The 16,144-nt window shown below is 41.3% G+C and overlaps 1 protein-coding gene across 1 annotated transcript; it reads right to left on the bottom strand.

Annotated features, from left to right (window-relative positions):
- Positions 1-1,231: 1,231 nt before the first annotated feature.
- Positions 1,232-14,737, bottom strand: tomm34 (translocase of outer mitochondrial membrane 34). Its single transcript, XM_014165910.2, has 8 exons — positions 14,650-14,737; positions 14,074-14,213; positions 6,192-6,291; positions 3,715-3,867; positions 3,422-3,576; positions 3,126-3,273; positions 2,823-2,949; positions 1,232-2,735 (listed from the first exon to the last, which is right to left on the bottom strand). The coding sequence occupies exons 2-8, from the start codon at positions 14,201-14,203 to the stop codon at positions 2,634-2,636; spliced, it is 915 nt and encodes a 304-aa protein (XP_014021385.2). The 5' UTR covers positions 14,204-14,213; positions 14,650-14,737; the 3' UTR covers positions 1,232-2,633.
- Positions 14,738-16,144: the final 1,407 nt, after the last annotated feature.

Raw genomic sequence — 16,144 nt, 5'->3', positions numbered from 1 at the left:
GTGTCGCCCTGCTTTGCTTTATCTTTGTTCTCAACTGGCCTACCTGGTTAAATAAATGTGAAATAAAAAATGTAAAAAGACACATTGGTAGTAGAATGGCCTGTACTGAAGAGCTCTGTGACCAAAGTGGCACCGCCATAGGATGCCACCTTTCAAACAAGTCAGTTTCTCAAATTTCTACCCTGCTAGAGCTGCCCTGTGTAAGTGCTGTTATTGTAAAGTGGAAACATTTAGGTGCAACAACGGCACAGCCGCGAAGTGGTAGGCCTCACAAGCTCACAAAACAGGACAGCCGAGTGCTAAAGCGCGTAAAAATCATATGTTCTCGGTTGCATACTCACTACAGAGTTCCAAACTGCCTCTGGAAGCAACGTCAAGAAGAACAAAAACTGTTCACCGGGAGCTTCATGAAATGGGTTTCCATGGCCGAGCAGCCGCACACAAGCCTATGATCACCATGCGCAATGTCAAACGTCGGCTGGAGTGGTGTAAAGCTCGCCACCATTAGACTCTGGAGAAGTGGAAACGCATTCTATGATTAATCACGCTTCACCATCTGGCAGTCGGATGAAAGAATCTGGGTTTGGTGGATGCCAGGAGAACACTACCTGCCCGAATGCATAGTGCCAACTGTAAAGTTTGGTGGAGGAGGAATAATGGTCTGGGGCTGTTTTTCATGGTTTGGGCTAGCCCCCTTAATTCCAGTGAAGGGAAATCTTAACGCTACAGCAGACAATGACATTGAAGACAATTCTGTGCTTCCAACTTTGTGACAACAGTTTGGGGAAGGCTCTTTCCTGTTTCAGTATGACAATGCCCCTGCATACAATGCGATGTCCACAGAAATGGTTTGTCAAGATTAGTGTGGAAGAACTTGACTGGCCTACACAGAGCCCTGATGTCAACCCCATCGAACACCTTTGGAATGGATTGCAACACCAACAGTGAGCCAGGCCTAATCGCCCAACATCATTGCCCGACCTCACTAATGCTCTTGTGGATGAATGGAAGCAAGTCCCTGCAGCAATGTTCCAACATCTAGTGGAAAGCCTTCCCAGAAGATTAATGGCTGTTATAGAAGCAAAGGGGGGACCAAATTCATATTAATGCCCATGATTTTGGAAGGAGATGTTAGACGAGCAGGTGTCCACATACCTTTGACCATGTAGGATACGTGCATTTGGGAAATATTGCTGACCCTTAATTGACATATTGAAATTCCATGATTACATGGTGTATAAAGTAATATCTTTATTATTTTGCACCATGAGGTAAGCGTTCCAACATTTCACAGAATTGAAAAAAAGTGCTGCAATCACCAATATACCCAGATGACATTGCTGAAATGTAAAACACTCAGACTAACTTGCGTCACCACTGCAAAAGCACTGATTCCAAAGATAAATTTACCAAAAATGATGTTCAAACATTCCGTAATTGAAGCAACAACTGGACGATGGAAAACAACTAGTTTCACAACTGGTATCATCCAATTCAGCCCCCATCAGGGAGGATGAGAGTTTGATTTGTCCCTTGTTTGTTTCCTGAATCCTAATCTGCAAAAAAAAATGACATCTAAAGATTATGCATTACTGATAGAATTGTCAACATGTTAGGTGATACAGGTGGTAATGATGTTTCAATATGCTCTTAAATTCACAATAATACGGTAACCATCTGTTTCTCTGGTATAGTGTTACTTTCCTCGACTCAATGAAAATACCCATAAAATGTTACGATTTTTTTAAATTGTACCTTTATTTAAACTAGGCAAGTCAGTTAAGAACAAATTCTTACTTACAATGACGGCCTAAACTGGCCAAACCCGGACGACGCTGGGCCAATTGTGCGCCGCCCAATGGGACTCCCAATCACGGCCGTGTCTGTAGTGACGCCTCTAGCACTAAGATGCAGTGCCTTAGACCGCTGTGCCACTCAGAAGCCCAAGATAACTACGATCTTAAAGGGATAGTTAACCTATAGCTATATTAAAGATAATATAAATAGATGCTTATATTACAATTTTCATGCTTCATGTCCAAATCATCCTAAAGTATCTAAAAGTGGATTGTTTAACTCATAAGTTACTTAAAATGATTTGGACATTAAGTGCGAGAATGCTAATATAGGTACGATAGACTTGCATTGGATTTGTGCCATAAATGTTAAAAAGTTAGCATTTGAAACAGTGGCCAGGTAAACAAAAATGATGCATGGATTGCTGTCCTACCTCGTCCATAGAATGCTTACAGAGTAAGTCTAAGTAAACCAATGTAATTTTGTAATTTGGGTGAACTATATCTTCAACTACAATAGTAGTTGATCGTGAAAATCTCTTATGCTAGTGGAAATGCATACAAATGCATTGTCCTTGTGAAACAATGGTTGAATGTTATATTTTCAGTTTCATGCAGTGATTGCATGATGTATATGAAGGCTAAATATGCACTGCATTGACTGTGCTTCCTCTGTAGTAGTCAAAGCAATACTCCATCTTGAGTGGATTTAAGTTAAACAGGCCAGGAAATAGATTGGAAAACCTGCTTCTGTGAGTGAATACAGGCACTTCAGGCATGTACACCAGGTCAGCGTAGGGTCCTTCACATCCACAGGCAACCATCCAAATCACAAGCTCATTTCTTCTTTTGCACTTCCAGCAGTAAATTCTGTCCGGCTGTGTTCTTTGGCTCAACTTTCAGCAAGCTGTTTAGATCTTCAATGCAAGCTTTGTAGTCCTGAACGGCAAAATGAACACATCAAACAAAATGCAAAAACTCCTTACAATGTACTAACAATTTTTTGTTCATCAGAAAGGCTCTCACTTTCAGCTCCTTGTGTGCCTGTGCTCGTCTGTACAGGGCCTTGATATTAGCGGGGTCGAGTCGCAGGGCCTCTTCACAATCTTGCACTGCCTCCTTGTACATCTTCACAGAGAGGTAGCAAAGTGCCCTATATAGTACAAAAGGCACAAATTAGTCCCATATAGGAATTATGCACATCCATTGTACAACAGGAGCTGGGCAATAACATTTCACAGAACTATATAGCAATGCAGAGTAGGGAATACCACTCCCAAGGCTTTGTTGGCATTTGTCTACACACCAGATAGACATTATTAGTCTCACCTATTTGTGTAGGTTGTGATTTCTGAGGAACTGTGTTTGAGGCTCTGAGTGTATTTCTCTATGGCTTTCTTGTACTCTCCTTTTTTCACCTGCGCATTGCCTTCCTCTTTCAGGGTTAGGGCTTTTTTAATGGAATCCTCTCCTGGGACTGAAATAAAAAATGATACATCTTATTATTTACTGTACATCTGTTACAGGTTGTACAAATATGAGAATCCAATAGTAATAGCCAAATTATTAACAGCATTTTGTGTTTCTACTCATATTTGAGAGACTGAATCCTATGAAAGACCAACCAGATTTCTCATTTTCTCTGGTGCCATTGTGTTGCGTTGTTCGTTGGCTTGTTGCCAGAGACAATTTTTCTTTGACGGCCATCGGAACAGTGGGAATAAGTGGGAGCTTCTCTCGCCATGAGAGTCCATCCACCTCTGTCAGACACTTTGTCATTCTAGAAGGAAAGAGGTGTTAACAAGTTGTACATTCCACTATCTTGATTATGTCCCCTATATATGACAGAAGTTCTCATAAGTTAAAGGACGTGAAAGGCTTTTTGTAAGTGAAAATGGATTTGTGCAACATGTTATACCTGTTGGTACCATCATGGGCTGCAGGTATGTTACAGTCGATCTGTAAGGCCGTCTTGTAGTCCACATAGGCTAATCTGTATTTCTCCAATGCTTCATACGCTGCAGCCCGGCGAAGGAGAGGCTTGATGCCAAACGGAACTAGGTCAAGAGATCTATAAAATAAAACATTTTTAGTTAGCATTGTTGCAGTAGTATGGACAAAGAGAGCCGGAGAACCTATACAACAGACGAAGTAATGTGCTACTTGAGTATATTGGAAAAAGATTATCGTGATATGTTTTAGGTATGAGTGTTTCTGCAGTAGTATGGACTAGAGGTCGACCGATTAATCGGAATGGCCGATTTCAAGTTTTCATAACAATCGGAAATCTGTATTTTTGGACACCAATTTATTTATTTTTATTTTACGCCTTTAACTAGGCAAGTCAGTTAAGAACACATTCTTATTTTCAATGACGGCCTAGGAACGGTGGATTAACTGCCTTGTTTCGGGGATTCGTTTTTGCAACCTTCCGGTTACTAGTCCAACGCTCTAACCACCTGCCTTATATTGCACTCCACGAGGAGCCTGCGTGGCAGGCTGGCTACCTGTTATGCGAGGGCAGCAAGAAGCCTCGGTAAGTTGCTAGCTAGCATTAAACTTATCTTATAAAAAGACAATCAATCTTAACATAATCACTAGTTAACTACACATGGTTGATGATATTACTAGTTTATCTAGCGTGTCCTGCGTTGCATATAATCGATGCGGTGCCCGTTAATTTCTCATCGAATCACAGCCTACTTCGCCAAACGGGTGATGATTTAGCACTGTCGTTGCACCAAACCTAACCATAAACATCAATGCCTTTCTTTAAAATCAATACACAAGTATATCTTTTTAAACCTGCATATTTAGTTAATATTGCCTGCTAACATGAATTTCTTATAACTAGGGGAGTTGTGTCACTTCTCTTGCGTTCTGTGCAAGCAGTCAGGCTATATGCAGCAGTTTGGGCTGCCTGGCTCGTTGCGAGCTGTGTGAAGTCCATTTATTCCTAACAAAGACCGTAATTAACTTGCCAGAATTGTACATAATTATGACATAACATTGACGGTTGTGCAATGTAACAGCAATATTTAGACTTAGGGATGCCACCCGTTAGATAAAATACGTAACTGTTCCGTATTTCACTGAAAGAATAAACGTTTTGGTTTCGAAATGATCGTTTCTGGATTCGACCATATTAATGAACAACGGCTCGTATGTCTGTGTGTTATTATGTTATAATTAGGTCTATGATTTGATATTTGATAGAGCAGTCTGACTGAGCGATGGTAGGCAGCAGCAGGCTCGTAAGCATTCATTCAAACAGCACTTTCGTGCGTTTGCCAGCAGCTCTTCGCTGTGCTTCAAGCATTGAGCTGTTTATGACTTCAAGCCTATCAACTCCCGAGATTAGGCTGGTGTAACCGATGTGAAATGGATAGCTAGTTAGCGGGGTGCGTGCTAATAGCGTTTCAATCGGTGACGTAACTCGCTCTGAGACTTGGAGTAGTTGTTCCCCTTGCTCTGCAAGGGCCGCGGCTTTTGTGCAGCGATGGGTAACGATGCTTCGAGGGTGGCTGTTGTCGATGTGTTCCTGGTTCGAGCCTAGGTAGGGGCGAGGAGAGGGACGGAAGCTATACTGTTACACTGGCAATACTAAAGTGCCTATAAGAACATCCAATAGTCAAAAGGTATATGAAATACAAATGGTATAGAGAGAAATAGTCCTATAATTCCTATAATAACTACAACCTAAAACTTCTTACCTGGGAATATTGAAGACTCATGTTAAAAGGAACCACCAGCTTTCATATGTTCTCATGTTCTGAGCAAGGAACTTAAACGTTAGCTTTTTTACATGGCACATATTGCACTTTTACTTTCTTCTCCAACACTTTGTTTTAGAATTATTTAAACCAAATTGAATGTGTTCCATTATTTATTTGAGGCTAAATTGATTTTATTTATGTATTATATTAAGTTAAAATAAGTGTTCATTCAGTATTGTGGTAATTGTCATTATGACAAAGAAATAAAAATTGGCCGATTAATCGGCATTGGCGCTGAAAAACCATAATCAGTCGACCTCTAGTATGGACAAGGAAAGACAGAACAGAACCTAAGCAACACTAGACAGTTTCAAAGTAATGAGTTACAGTAAATTGGGAAAATGTTATGTTGATACGTTTTAGGGTAGGAGTGTTACTGCAGTAGTATGGACAAAGAAAGACAATCTAAGCAACACCGGACAAAGTAATGAGCTACAGTATATTGGTAAAAGATGATGTTGATATTCTAACGACCCTGGGTTTATAAGCGCTGCCAGTTTCATTCCAATATGGCTTAGGTAGGAGTGTTACTGCAGCAGTATGAACCAACTGTAGAGCCGAAGAAATAGGCCTTCATGGCCTACCACAAAACATAATGTCCACAATGTAGGCTACTTACACTGTACAGTCCTTCACACAGTCCCAACAATTTCCATCCTTCAGATAACTGGCTGCACGGTTAGAATACAGGATACTAAGATCCTCTGGATTCTTCTTTCCTGTAAATTTATTTACAGTGTTAACAATGTATCAGAACATCGAAAGCTTGTTCTGGTTTTAGAAAACTTAAATGACGCACAATATAAAACACATGTATATGGTGTTAGGTGACGCGACAAACAATGGACGCTATGCGAGAATTGTACCAAAAGAAACGCAATAAACACATATTTTCAATAATGTGGTCGTCAAAATACAAAATAAATAACTTAAACGTTCATGTGGCAGTTGTTACCCATGTCTAAAAATCCCAATACTGTTCGTTATCATATTTACGCGATATGAGCCCAAATGTAAAGTCCCGTGCTAAAGAACGTTCAAATCTGTGGGACAGCCCTTTTTGTGAAACCCACGAATTCTGTGTATTTATATTTGCGATGGGTATTCCTCAACACATCAGAGCAAGCTCAATAGGGGGAAGTAGGGGGTGTTTCACTTTCATCAGACGTCTTTTGTCTGAAATATATGGTGAAATGTTTTTCCTTCGCTTCTGTCATTGATGTTTTCATAGACACGAAAAAAACATCACGTTACAAAGTAGAGTTTCGTAGCTATGTTTATGTATAGGTCGTCAGGGATTGGTCCGAATTCACGTGTCACAACTCCCATTTCAATGATGAGCGCTAGCTTGTTAGCTGTGGGATATGGAACGTGTTTTGTGCGAGTGTCTGTTCGCTGAGGCAACGAGCTGGGCGAGCAGTAGCACTGCGAGGCATTGACTGTATTTTGCCAGCTGCGAATTTTGTGATTGATGGTTTTATTATTTCAAGTAAAAACTACCAGAAATCAGTGACTACAGCCCTACAATCGATAAAAACATTGCTAAATAGCAGTTAATTGAACATGTGTCCCATCTATCTTTCTGTGCAGCTGGCTAGCTCCAGCCACCCAGGTCATAGACTGTTCTCTCTGCTACTGCACGGCAAGCGGTACCGATGCACCAAGTCTGGAGCCAACAGGACACTGAACAGTTTCTACCCTCAATCCATAAACTGGCTAGATGCACCGAAAGATACAAAGATGAATGGGCTATATTTGTTCTCTTTTCTTTTCTTACAGATTAATTAGCATATTAAATATCTCATTTGCATAAGATAGTATATAAAGTTGTATTCTAATTTCATAAATTGTTAAACTCTCAGTTTTGCATAAAGTCTTGTTAATAATATGACTAGGCTACCTTCAATTATTGGGCTTAAATTATGTATTCCGTAATGCTTCATTTCAAATCGTTATTTGTCACATGCTTAGTAAACAACAGGTGTAGACTAATAGTGAAATGCTTCCCAACAATGCAGAGAGAAATAATAGAAAAGTAAAATGTAATAATAAAAGTAATAAATAATTAATAAATAAAGAACTTGTATATATACACACATACTAGGGTACCGAGTCAATGTGCAGGGGTATTAGGTAATTGAGGTAGATATGAAAATATAACTAGGAAAAAATTGACGGATAATGAACAGTAGCAGCAAGTGTATGTGATGAGACAAAAAAGTCAGTGCAAAAAGGATCAATTTATTTATTTAACTAACTATTTAGCAGTCTTATGGCTTGGGGGTAGAAGCTGTTCAGGGTCCTGTTGGTTCCAGACTTGGTGCATCGCTTGCCTTGTAGTAGCAGAGAGAACAGTCTATGACTTTGGTGGCTGGAGTCTGACCATTTTTAGGGCCTTCCTCTGACACCGCCTGGTATAGAGGTCCTGGGTGGCAGGGAGCTCGGCCCACAGTGATGTACTGGGCTATACCCACTACCCTCTGTACCACCTTGCAGTCACCAAGCGGTGATTCAGCCAGTCAAGATGCTCTTATTAAATATGTAAATAAAAACCTTTACCATTACAAATGTAGACAGGACAAAGAATAGACGCCAAACCAATTATAATTTTAAAGCTTGTTTCTCAAAAATTTTGTCCACAAATTGGTTTACATTTCTCCCTTGCCAAGATAATCCATCCACCTGACAGGTGTGGCACATCAAGAAGCTGATTAAACAGAATCATCATTACACAGGTGCACATTGTGCTGGGAAAAATAAAAGGCCACTAAAATGTGCAGTTGTGTCACACAACACAATGCCACAGATGTCTCAAGTTGAGGGAGTGTGCAAATTGGCATGCTGACTGCCGGAATGTCCACCAGAGCTGTTGCCAAATAATTGAATGTTAATTTCTACCATGGCAGTACATCCAACCGGCCTCACAAACGCAGACCACGTAAAACCACTCCAGCCCAGGTCCTCCACATCCGGCTTCATCACATGCGGGATCGTCTGAGACCAGCCACGCGGGCAGCTGTGGGTTTGCAAAACCGAAGATTTTCTGCACAAACTGTCAGAAACCGTCTCAGGGAAGCTCATCTGCATGCTCCTCGTCCTCACCAGGGTCTTAACCTTACTGCAGTTCGCCGTCGTAACCGACTTCAGTGGGAAAATGCTCACCTTCGATGGCCAATGGCACGCTGGAGAAGTGTGCTTTTCATGGATGAATCCCGGTTTCAACTGTACCGGGCAGATGGCAGACAGCACGTATGGCGTCGTGTGGGTGAGCGGTTCGCTGATGTCAACGTTGCGAACAGAGTGCTCCATGGTGGCGGTGGGGTTATGGTATCGGGAGGCATAAGCTACGAACAATGAACACAGTAGCATTTTATCTATGGAAATTTGAATGCTGAGACACCGTGACGAGATCATGATGCCCATTGTCGTGCCATTCATCCGCCGCCATCACCTCCTGTTTCAGCATGATAATGCATGGCCCCATGTCGCAAGGATTGGTACACAATTCCCGGAAGCTGAAAACGTCCCAGTTCTTCCATGGCCTGCATACTCAGACATGTCACCCATTGAGCATGTTTGGGATCGACAGCGTGTTCCAGTTCCCACTAATAACCAGCAACTTCACACTGGGATTGTGGACTGGGATTCCACAAACCACAATAGCCTAATCACCTGCTCATCAAACATCTCATTCCAAAATCATGGGCATTAATATGGAGTTGGTCCCCCGTTTCCACTAGATGTTGGAACATTGCTGCGGGGACTTGCTTCCATTCAGCCACAAGAGCATTAGTGAGGCCGGGCACCGATGTTGAGCGATTAGGCCTGGCTCGCAGTCGGCGTTCCAATTTATCCCAAAGGTGTTCAATAGGGTTGAGGTCAGGGCTCTGCAGGCCAGTCAAGTTCTTCCACACCGATCTCAACAAACCATTTCTGTCTGGACCTTGCTTTGTGCATAAGGGTATTGTCATTCTGAAACAGGAAAGGGCATTCCCCAAACTGTTGCCACAATGTTGGAAGCATAGAATCGTATAGAATGTCACTGTATGCATTTAAGATTCCCCTTCACTGGAACTAAAGGGCCTAGCTCAAACCATGAAAAACAGCCCCAGACCATTATTCCTCTTCCAACACAGTTGGCACTATGCATTCGGGGCAGGTAGCATTCTCCTGGCATCTGCCAAACCCAGATTCGTGAAGCGAAGAACGCGTTTCCACTTCTCCAGAGTCCAATGGCGGCGAGCTTTACACCACTCCAGCCGATGCTTGGCATTGCGCATGATGATCTTAGGCTTGTGTGCGGCTGATCAGCCAGGGAAACCCATTTCATGAAGCTCCCGACGAACAGTTCTTGTGCTGACATTGCTTCCCGAAGACAGACTTTAAAAAAAACGCTACACACTTCAGCAATCCCGTTCTGTGAGCTTGATTGGCGGTGTGCTCGATTTTATACACCTGTCTGCAAGGGGTGTGGCTGAACTAGCCAAATCCAGTAATTTGAAGGGGTGTCCACATACTTTGTATACAGTACATTGGGAAAGTATTCAGACTGACTTTTTCCACATTTTGTTACGTTAGTCTTACTCTGATTAAATAAAACATTTTCCTCAATCTACACACAATACCCCATAATGAGAAAGCGAAAAACAGGTTTTTAGAAATGTTAGCAAATTTATTACAAATAAAAAACAGAAATACCTTATTTACCTAAGTATTAAGAGCCTTTGCTATGACTCGAAATTGAGCTCAGGTGCTACTCTGGTACACTCAATTGATTGGACATGATATGGAAAGGCACACACGTCTGTATAAGGTCCCACAGTGCATGTCAGAGCAAAAACCAAGCCATGAGGTCAAAGGAATTGTCAGTAGAGCTCCGAGTCAGGATTGTGACGAGGCACAGATCTGGAGAAGGGTAACCACCAAGACTCTTCCTAGAGCTGACCACCCTGCCAAACTGAGCAATCAGGGGAGAAGGGCCTTGGTCAGGGAGGTGACCAAGAACCCAATGGTCACTCTGACAGAGCTCCAGAGTTCCACTGTGGAGATGGGAGGACCTTCCAGAAGGACAACCATCTCTGCAGCATTCCACCAATCATGCCTTTATGGTAGAGTGGCCAGACAGAAACCACTCTTCAGTAAAAGGCACGACAGCCCGCTTGGAGTTTGCCAAAAAGCACCTAAAGGACTCTCCGACAATGAGAAACAAGATTCTCGGGTCTGATGAAACCAATATTGAACTCAATGCCAAGTGTCACGTCTGGAGGAAACCTGGCACCATTTCTACTTTGAGGCATGGTGGTGGTAGCACCATGCTGTGGGGATGTTTTTCAGCGGCAGGGACTAGGAGACTAGTCAGGATTGAGGGAAAGATGAACGGAGCAAAGTACAGAGGGATCCTTGATGAAAACCTGCTCCAGAGTGCTCAGGACCTCAGACTGGGGTGAAGGTTCACCTTACAACAGGATAACAACCCTAACCACACAGCCAAGACAATGCAGTAGTGGCCCAATGCCTTGAGTGGCCCAGCCAGAGCCTGGACTTGAACCTGATCGAACATCTCTGGAGATACCTAAAAATAGCTGTGCAGCGACGCTACCCATCCAACCTGACAGAGCTTGAGAGGATCTGCAGAGAAGAATGGGAGAAACTCCCCAAATACAGTTGTGCCAAGCTTGTAGCATCATACCCAAGAAGACTCAAGGCTGTAATCGCTGACAAACGTGCTTCAACAAAGTACTGAGTATAGGGTCTGAATAATTAGGTAAATGTGATATCAGTTTATTTTTAATACATTTGCAAACATTTCTAAAAACCTGTTTTTACTTTGTCATTATGGGGTCTTGTGTGTAGATTGATGAGCGGGGAAAACTATTTCATCAATTTTAGGATAAGCCTGTAACTTAACAAAATGTCTGGGAGTCTTTCCGAATGCACTGTATATAGAGTATACATTCATCAAAATGGCTATTGATGTCAAAAAGGCTATAAGACCATCTTGAATGTCCTTTTCTTTTAAAAACTTTGAAAGCTTTCAACTTTCCAGCTGAAATAATAAATGTGCTGATGCAAAAATATACACAAATAATACATTATCTGATTAAATTGCTTAAGAAAGGGGCACTGGCAACTGAATCTCTTGCAGAAAGAATTAGACAGGACCCAAGCGTAACAAGTATCAGTATTGGCAAACATTAATATAAACTAAACGCATTTGCAGATTATGTCCTGCTATACCTAACCAATATTGAAAACAATGCCCCCCTTGCTAAAATTATTTTCAGAATACTAATAAAATTCACCTGGGGGAAAAACAAAATAATGTCAATAGGAAGACTAATGATCTACAGCAATCTATTAAGTTGACCACAAACAATATCAAATACTTAGGATGCTTATTAGTGACCACAAACAACAAATATACGCTAAGTGTAAAAAGCATTAAACAAGTGCTCTTTCCATGACAGACTGACCAGGTGAATCGGGTGAAAGCTATGATCCCTTATTGATGTCACTTGTTAAATCCACTTCAAATCAGTGTAGATGAAGGGGAGGCGACAGTTTAAAGAAGGATTTTTCAACCTTGAGACATGGATTGTGTGTGTGCCATTCAGAGGATGAATGGGCAAGACAAAAGATTGAAGTACTTTTGACGGGGTATGGTAGTAGGTTTCAGGCACACCGGTTCGAGTGTATCAAGAACTGCAACGCTGCTGGACTTTTCACACTCAACAGTTTCCCATGTGTATCAAGAATGACCCACCATGCAAAGGACATCCAGCCAACTTGACACAACTGTGGGAAGCATTGGGAGTGAACATGGGCCAGCATTCCTATGTAACTCTTTTGACACCTTGTAGAGCGCATGCCCTGACGAATTGAGGCTGTTCTGAGGGCAAAAGGGGGTGCAACTCAATATTAGTAAGGTGTTTCCAAGGTTTTGTACACAGTGTATAAAGATAACTTTATCCCATTACTCAACAATATGAAAGCAGATCTAATTAAATGGAACAATCTTCCCATAAATCTTACAGAATAAACCTCTTCAGAACGTCATGACTCCCAAAGTTTTTATAATAATTCTCAGTAATACCAAGATATTCTTTTATAAAGTATACTGGAACTGCCTGTGCCATTAAACCCCTACAACTCATCCAGAACGCCGCAGCCCGTCTGGTGTTCAACCTTCCCAAGTTCTCTCACGTCACCCCGCTCCTCCGCTCTCTCCACTGGCTTCCAGTTGAAGCTCGCATCCGCTACAAGACCATGGTGATTGCCTACGGAGCTGTGAAGGGAACGGCACCTCCATACCTTCAGGCTCTGATCAGGCCCTACACCCAAACAAGGGCACTGCGTTCATCCACCACTGGCCTGCTGGCCCCCCTACCTCTGCGGAAGCACAGTTCCCGCTCAGCCCAGTCAAAACTGTTCGCTGCTCTGGCACCCCAATGGTGGAACAAGCTCCCTCACGACGCCAGGACAGCGGAGTCAATCACCACCTTCCGGAGACACCTGAAACCCCACCTCTTTAAGGAATACCTAGGATAGGATAAAGTAATCCTTCTAACCCCCCCCCTTAAAAGATTTAGATGCACTATTGTAAAGTGGTTGTTCCACTGGATATCATAAGGTGAATGCACCATTTTGTAAGTAGCTCTGGATAAGAGCGTCTGCTAAATGACTTAAATGTAAATGTAAGTATACTCTGGTCATAAGACTTTATAGGGGCAAATAAAACTGAAAAAAATGAAAGTTTTACATCAAGTCTGAGGGTGTTTTTTTACCTTCCAGACTTGGAATTGTATGAACTCTCGTCAGTGACCGAGAAACAAAATGGTGCATTTGAAGGAGAGTGATGCGAAATCTTGAGATGGGGGTGAGAGCAGGTGGGTCTGGGAAGGTAAGGTCGTTGTCATTTGTATGTTTTGCATTGTTAAAAAATAAATTAAAAAAAAGCTCTCAATGGCACAGCTGGATAACTTTTTGAGGATCTGAGGGCCCATACCAAATCTTTTCATCCTCCTGAGGGGGAAGAGCCGGTCCTATCCTCTTAATGACCATTGTGTGTGTGGACCATGATAGATCCTTAGTGATTTGTATATTAAGTGACTCATTTGCATAATATAACATTTCAATTTAATACATTTCACTTTCATCTGAATCCTCTGTTCTACATCAGCCCATAAAATGGCATAACAATATGAATTTGTTGAATTTAAGAATCCAGGTGTCTTGGTGCCATTATTGACTAGGGATTAACTTTGACCCGTCCACTGCCTTCTTGACCTTTTCCGTTAACTTAAAAATAAGATTTTAACAATGTAAATCCTATCCTCATGAAATAGCGTTGTGTTTCTGAGAAGCTTCTCTATAACATGGAATACAAAGTAGAACACCAGAACCAACGTTTAATGTAGTCCCCTACCATGTAGCCTGGTCACAGAAAACACTACTAGAACATTAAGCCATTGTTGTGACTGGCTTGTTAGGTAGCTGCCTACCTGACTTCTCCACTTCTTTGATAGCCTGGCTGTAACTAGAAGTAGCCTCCCCATACTGTCCAGTTTTAAAGAATTCGTTGCCTGCTTGTTTCAACTCTGTCCAAGAGTGGGTACGACGCTTCTGTGACATCTTTGTTTTGCTGTAACACATGACAGAAACATTTGCTGTAACACATGACAGAAACAGTTACAAGATTACGTTCGTTGGCTAACGTTAGCTTTACGTTTGGCTAGCAAGCAAGCTACATTTTACAGCAAACAAGTTCTTCTTCATAGCTACTAAATTTAGCCAGCCAACTAACGTTAGCTTCTACATACTTCCGTTGAATAATCTGGCCTGCATAATTTTAGCTAATTCCTTAAAAAAAACAGTAGCTAACTAGCATAGTATTAGTGCATCCAGCTAGGTCTCAATTTACCAAGTGACAGAATTAATATTTATATCTGGGCAAGCCGGTTGTGTAACTAGCTATAATTTACTGTACTCGTCCACAAATCGCCTAACTAATAATGTTAGCTAGTAACCCAAGATCTTAAACAAATTAGCTATAGAGGTATAATACATGTCTCGCTTACTAGCTAATCACGATCAGCGGTTTTCAGAATCACGTTAACTTCTGTTATTGGCAAGACCGCTGTGATTGAAAAAGACAAGAACAAATAAGTACTTCCGGGTCACGGATTGTGGAATCATTCAGAGTAAAAGTTCCGTCCTGTATGCTTTGTAAATTAATAATGAAAATGTGCACAACTATCGACATATATACTAATTTATACTAATTATCATACAAATAATAATTAACAGTATTTCCATATTATGTTATGTAATTTATTTTTTATGTATATTTTTTCCAAGCCTAAATGGTCAACAATGTTTGTGTGTGTGTACTTCTATCACTTATTGCACCATACAAAATTATCTGTATGTTGTGTTGCAGTAAAAAGGCGGTCCATTCTACTCAAGAGCACTTCTAGTGTCCAAATCCACAGAGTTTACACCCAGAGGAGCGTCTCTGCTCATTTGGCAGCCCTTATAGAGTGGGCCATCAACTTAAATCCAGTAGTTTTTTCATATTGGACATACGTATTGCACTGTACAAAATTATCTGCACGTTGTGTCACAGTAAAAGGGGGTCCATTCTACTCAGGAGCACTTGAGGTTTTCAAATCCATAGAGTTTACACCCAGAGGAGTGTCGTTGGTCATTTAGCGGCCCTTATACAGTGGTCCATCAACTTAAATAACATTTCTTCTTCATATTGGACATACATATTGCACTGTACAAAATTATCTATACATTGTGCCGTTGTAACCGTTCTACTCAATAGCACTTTTCATTTCCAAATCCACAGAGTTTACACCCCCAGTAGTTTCGCTGCTCATTTTGAGGCCATATTTCATGTCGGACATACATTTTGCACCATTTCTGTACATTGTGTTGCAGCAAAAGGGGGTCCATTTTACTCAGCAGCACCTGTAGTTTCCAAGTAAACAGAGTTTACAAGATATATAAGAAAATGAACACGATTAATAAAAGAGAAACATATTTATTAAAACATTTCACTTTGAACAACTACCCCATCTAGTGTCCTTTTAAAAGTCTGACTAATGATGGAAAATATCCTTTTTTTGTAGCGTTCAGTGTTACATTGAACATATCAGAGGAGGCTGGTGGCAGGAGCTCATTTTAATGGCTGGGATGTAATCAATCGAACGGGGTTAAACACGTTGTTTCCATATGTTTGGTGTGTTTCAAGTCAAATAAAATGTTATTGGTCACATACACACACATATTTAGCAGATGTTATTGCGGGTAGAGCGAAATGCTTGTGTTCCTAGCTCCAACAGTACAGTACTGTCTAACAATTCCCAACAATACACACAAATCTAAAGTAAAAGAATGTAATTAAAAAATATATAAATATTAGGACGAGCAATGTTGGAGTGGCATTGACTAAAATACAGTAGAATAGAATACAGTATATACATATGAAGTAAGTAAAGCAGTATGTAAACATTATTAATAAAGTGACTAGTGTGCCATATATGGCAGCAGCCTCTAAGGTGCAGG

Source organism: Salmo salar, chromosome ssa22 (assembly GCF_905237065.1).
Source record: "Salmo salar chromosome ssa22, Ssal_v3.1, whole genome shotgun sequence".
NCBI lineage: Eukaryota > Metazoa > Chordata > Actinopteri > Salmoniformes > Salmonidae > Salmo > Salmo salar.
Note: the sequence above shows the minus strand (reverse complement) of the source record. Positions and strands in the feature narration are given on the sequence as shown.

Coding starts and splice junctions, on each gene's coding strand:
- tomm34 (XM_014165910.2), bottom strand. CDS start 14,203: ATGTCACAGAAGCGTCGTACCCACTCTTGGACAGAGTTGAAACAAGCA. Junction 6,292..14,073: donor CAAAGAAGTGGAGAAGTCAG/GTAGGCAGCTAC, acceptor ATAAATTTACAG/GAAAGAAGAATCCAGAGGAT. Junction 3,868..6,191: donor TGTGTGAAGGACTGTACAGT/GTAAGTAGCCTA, acceptor TTTATTTTATAG/ATCTCTTGACCTAGTTCCGT.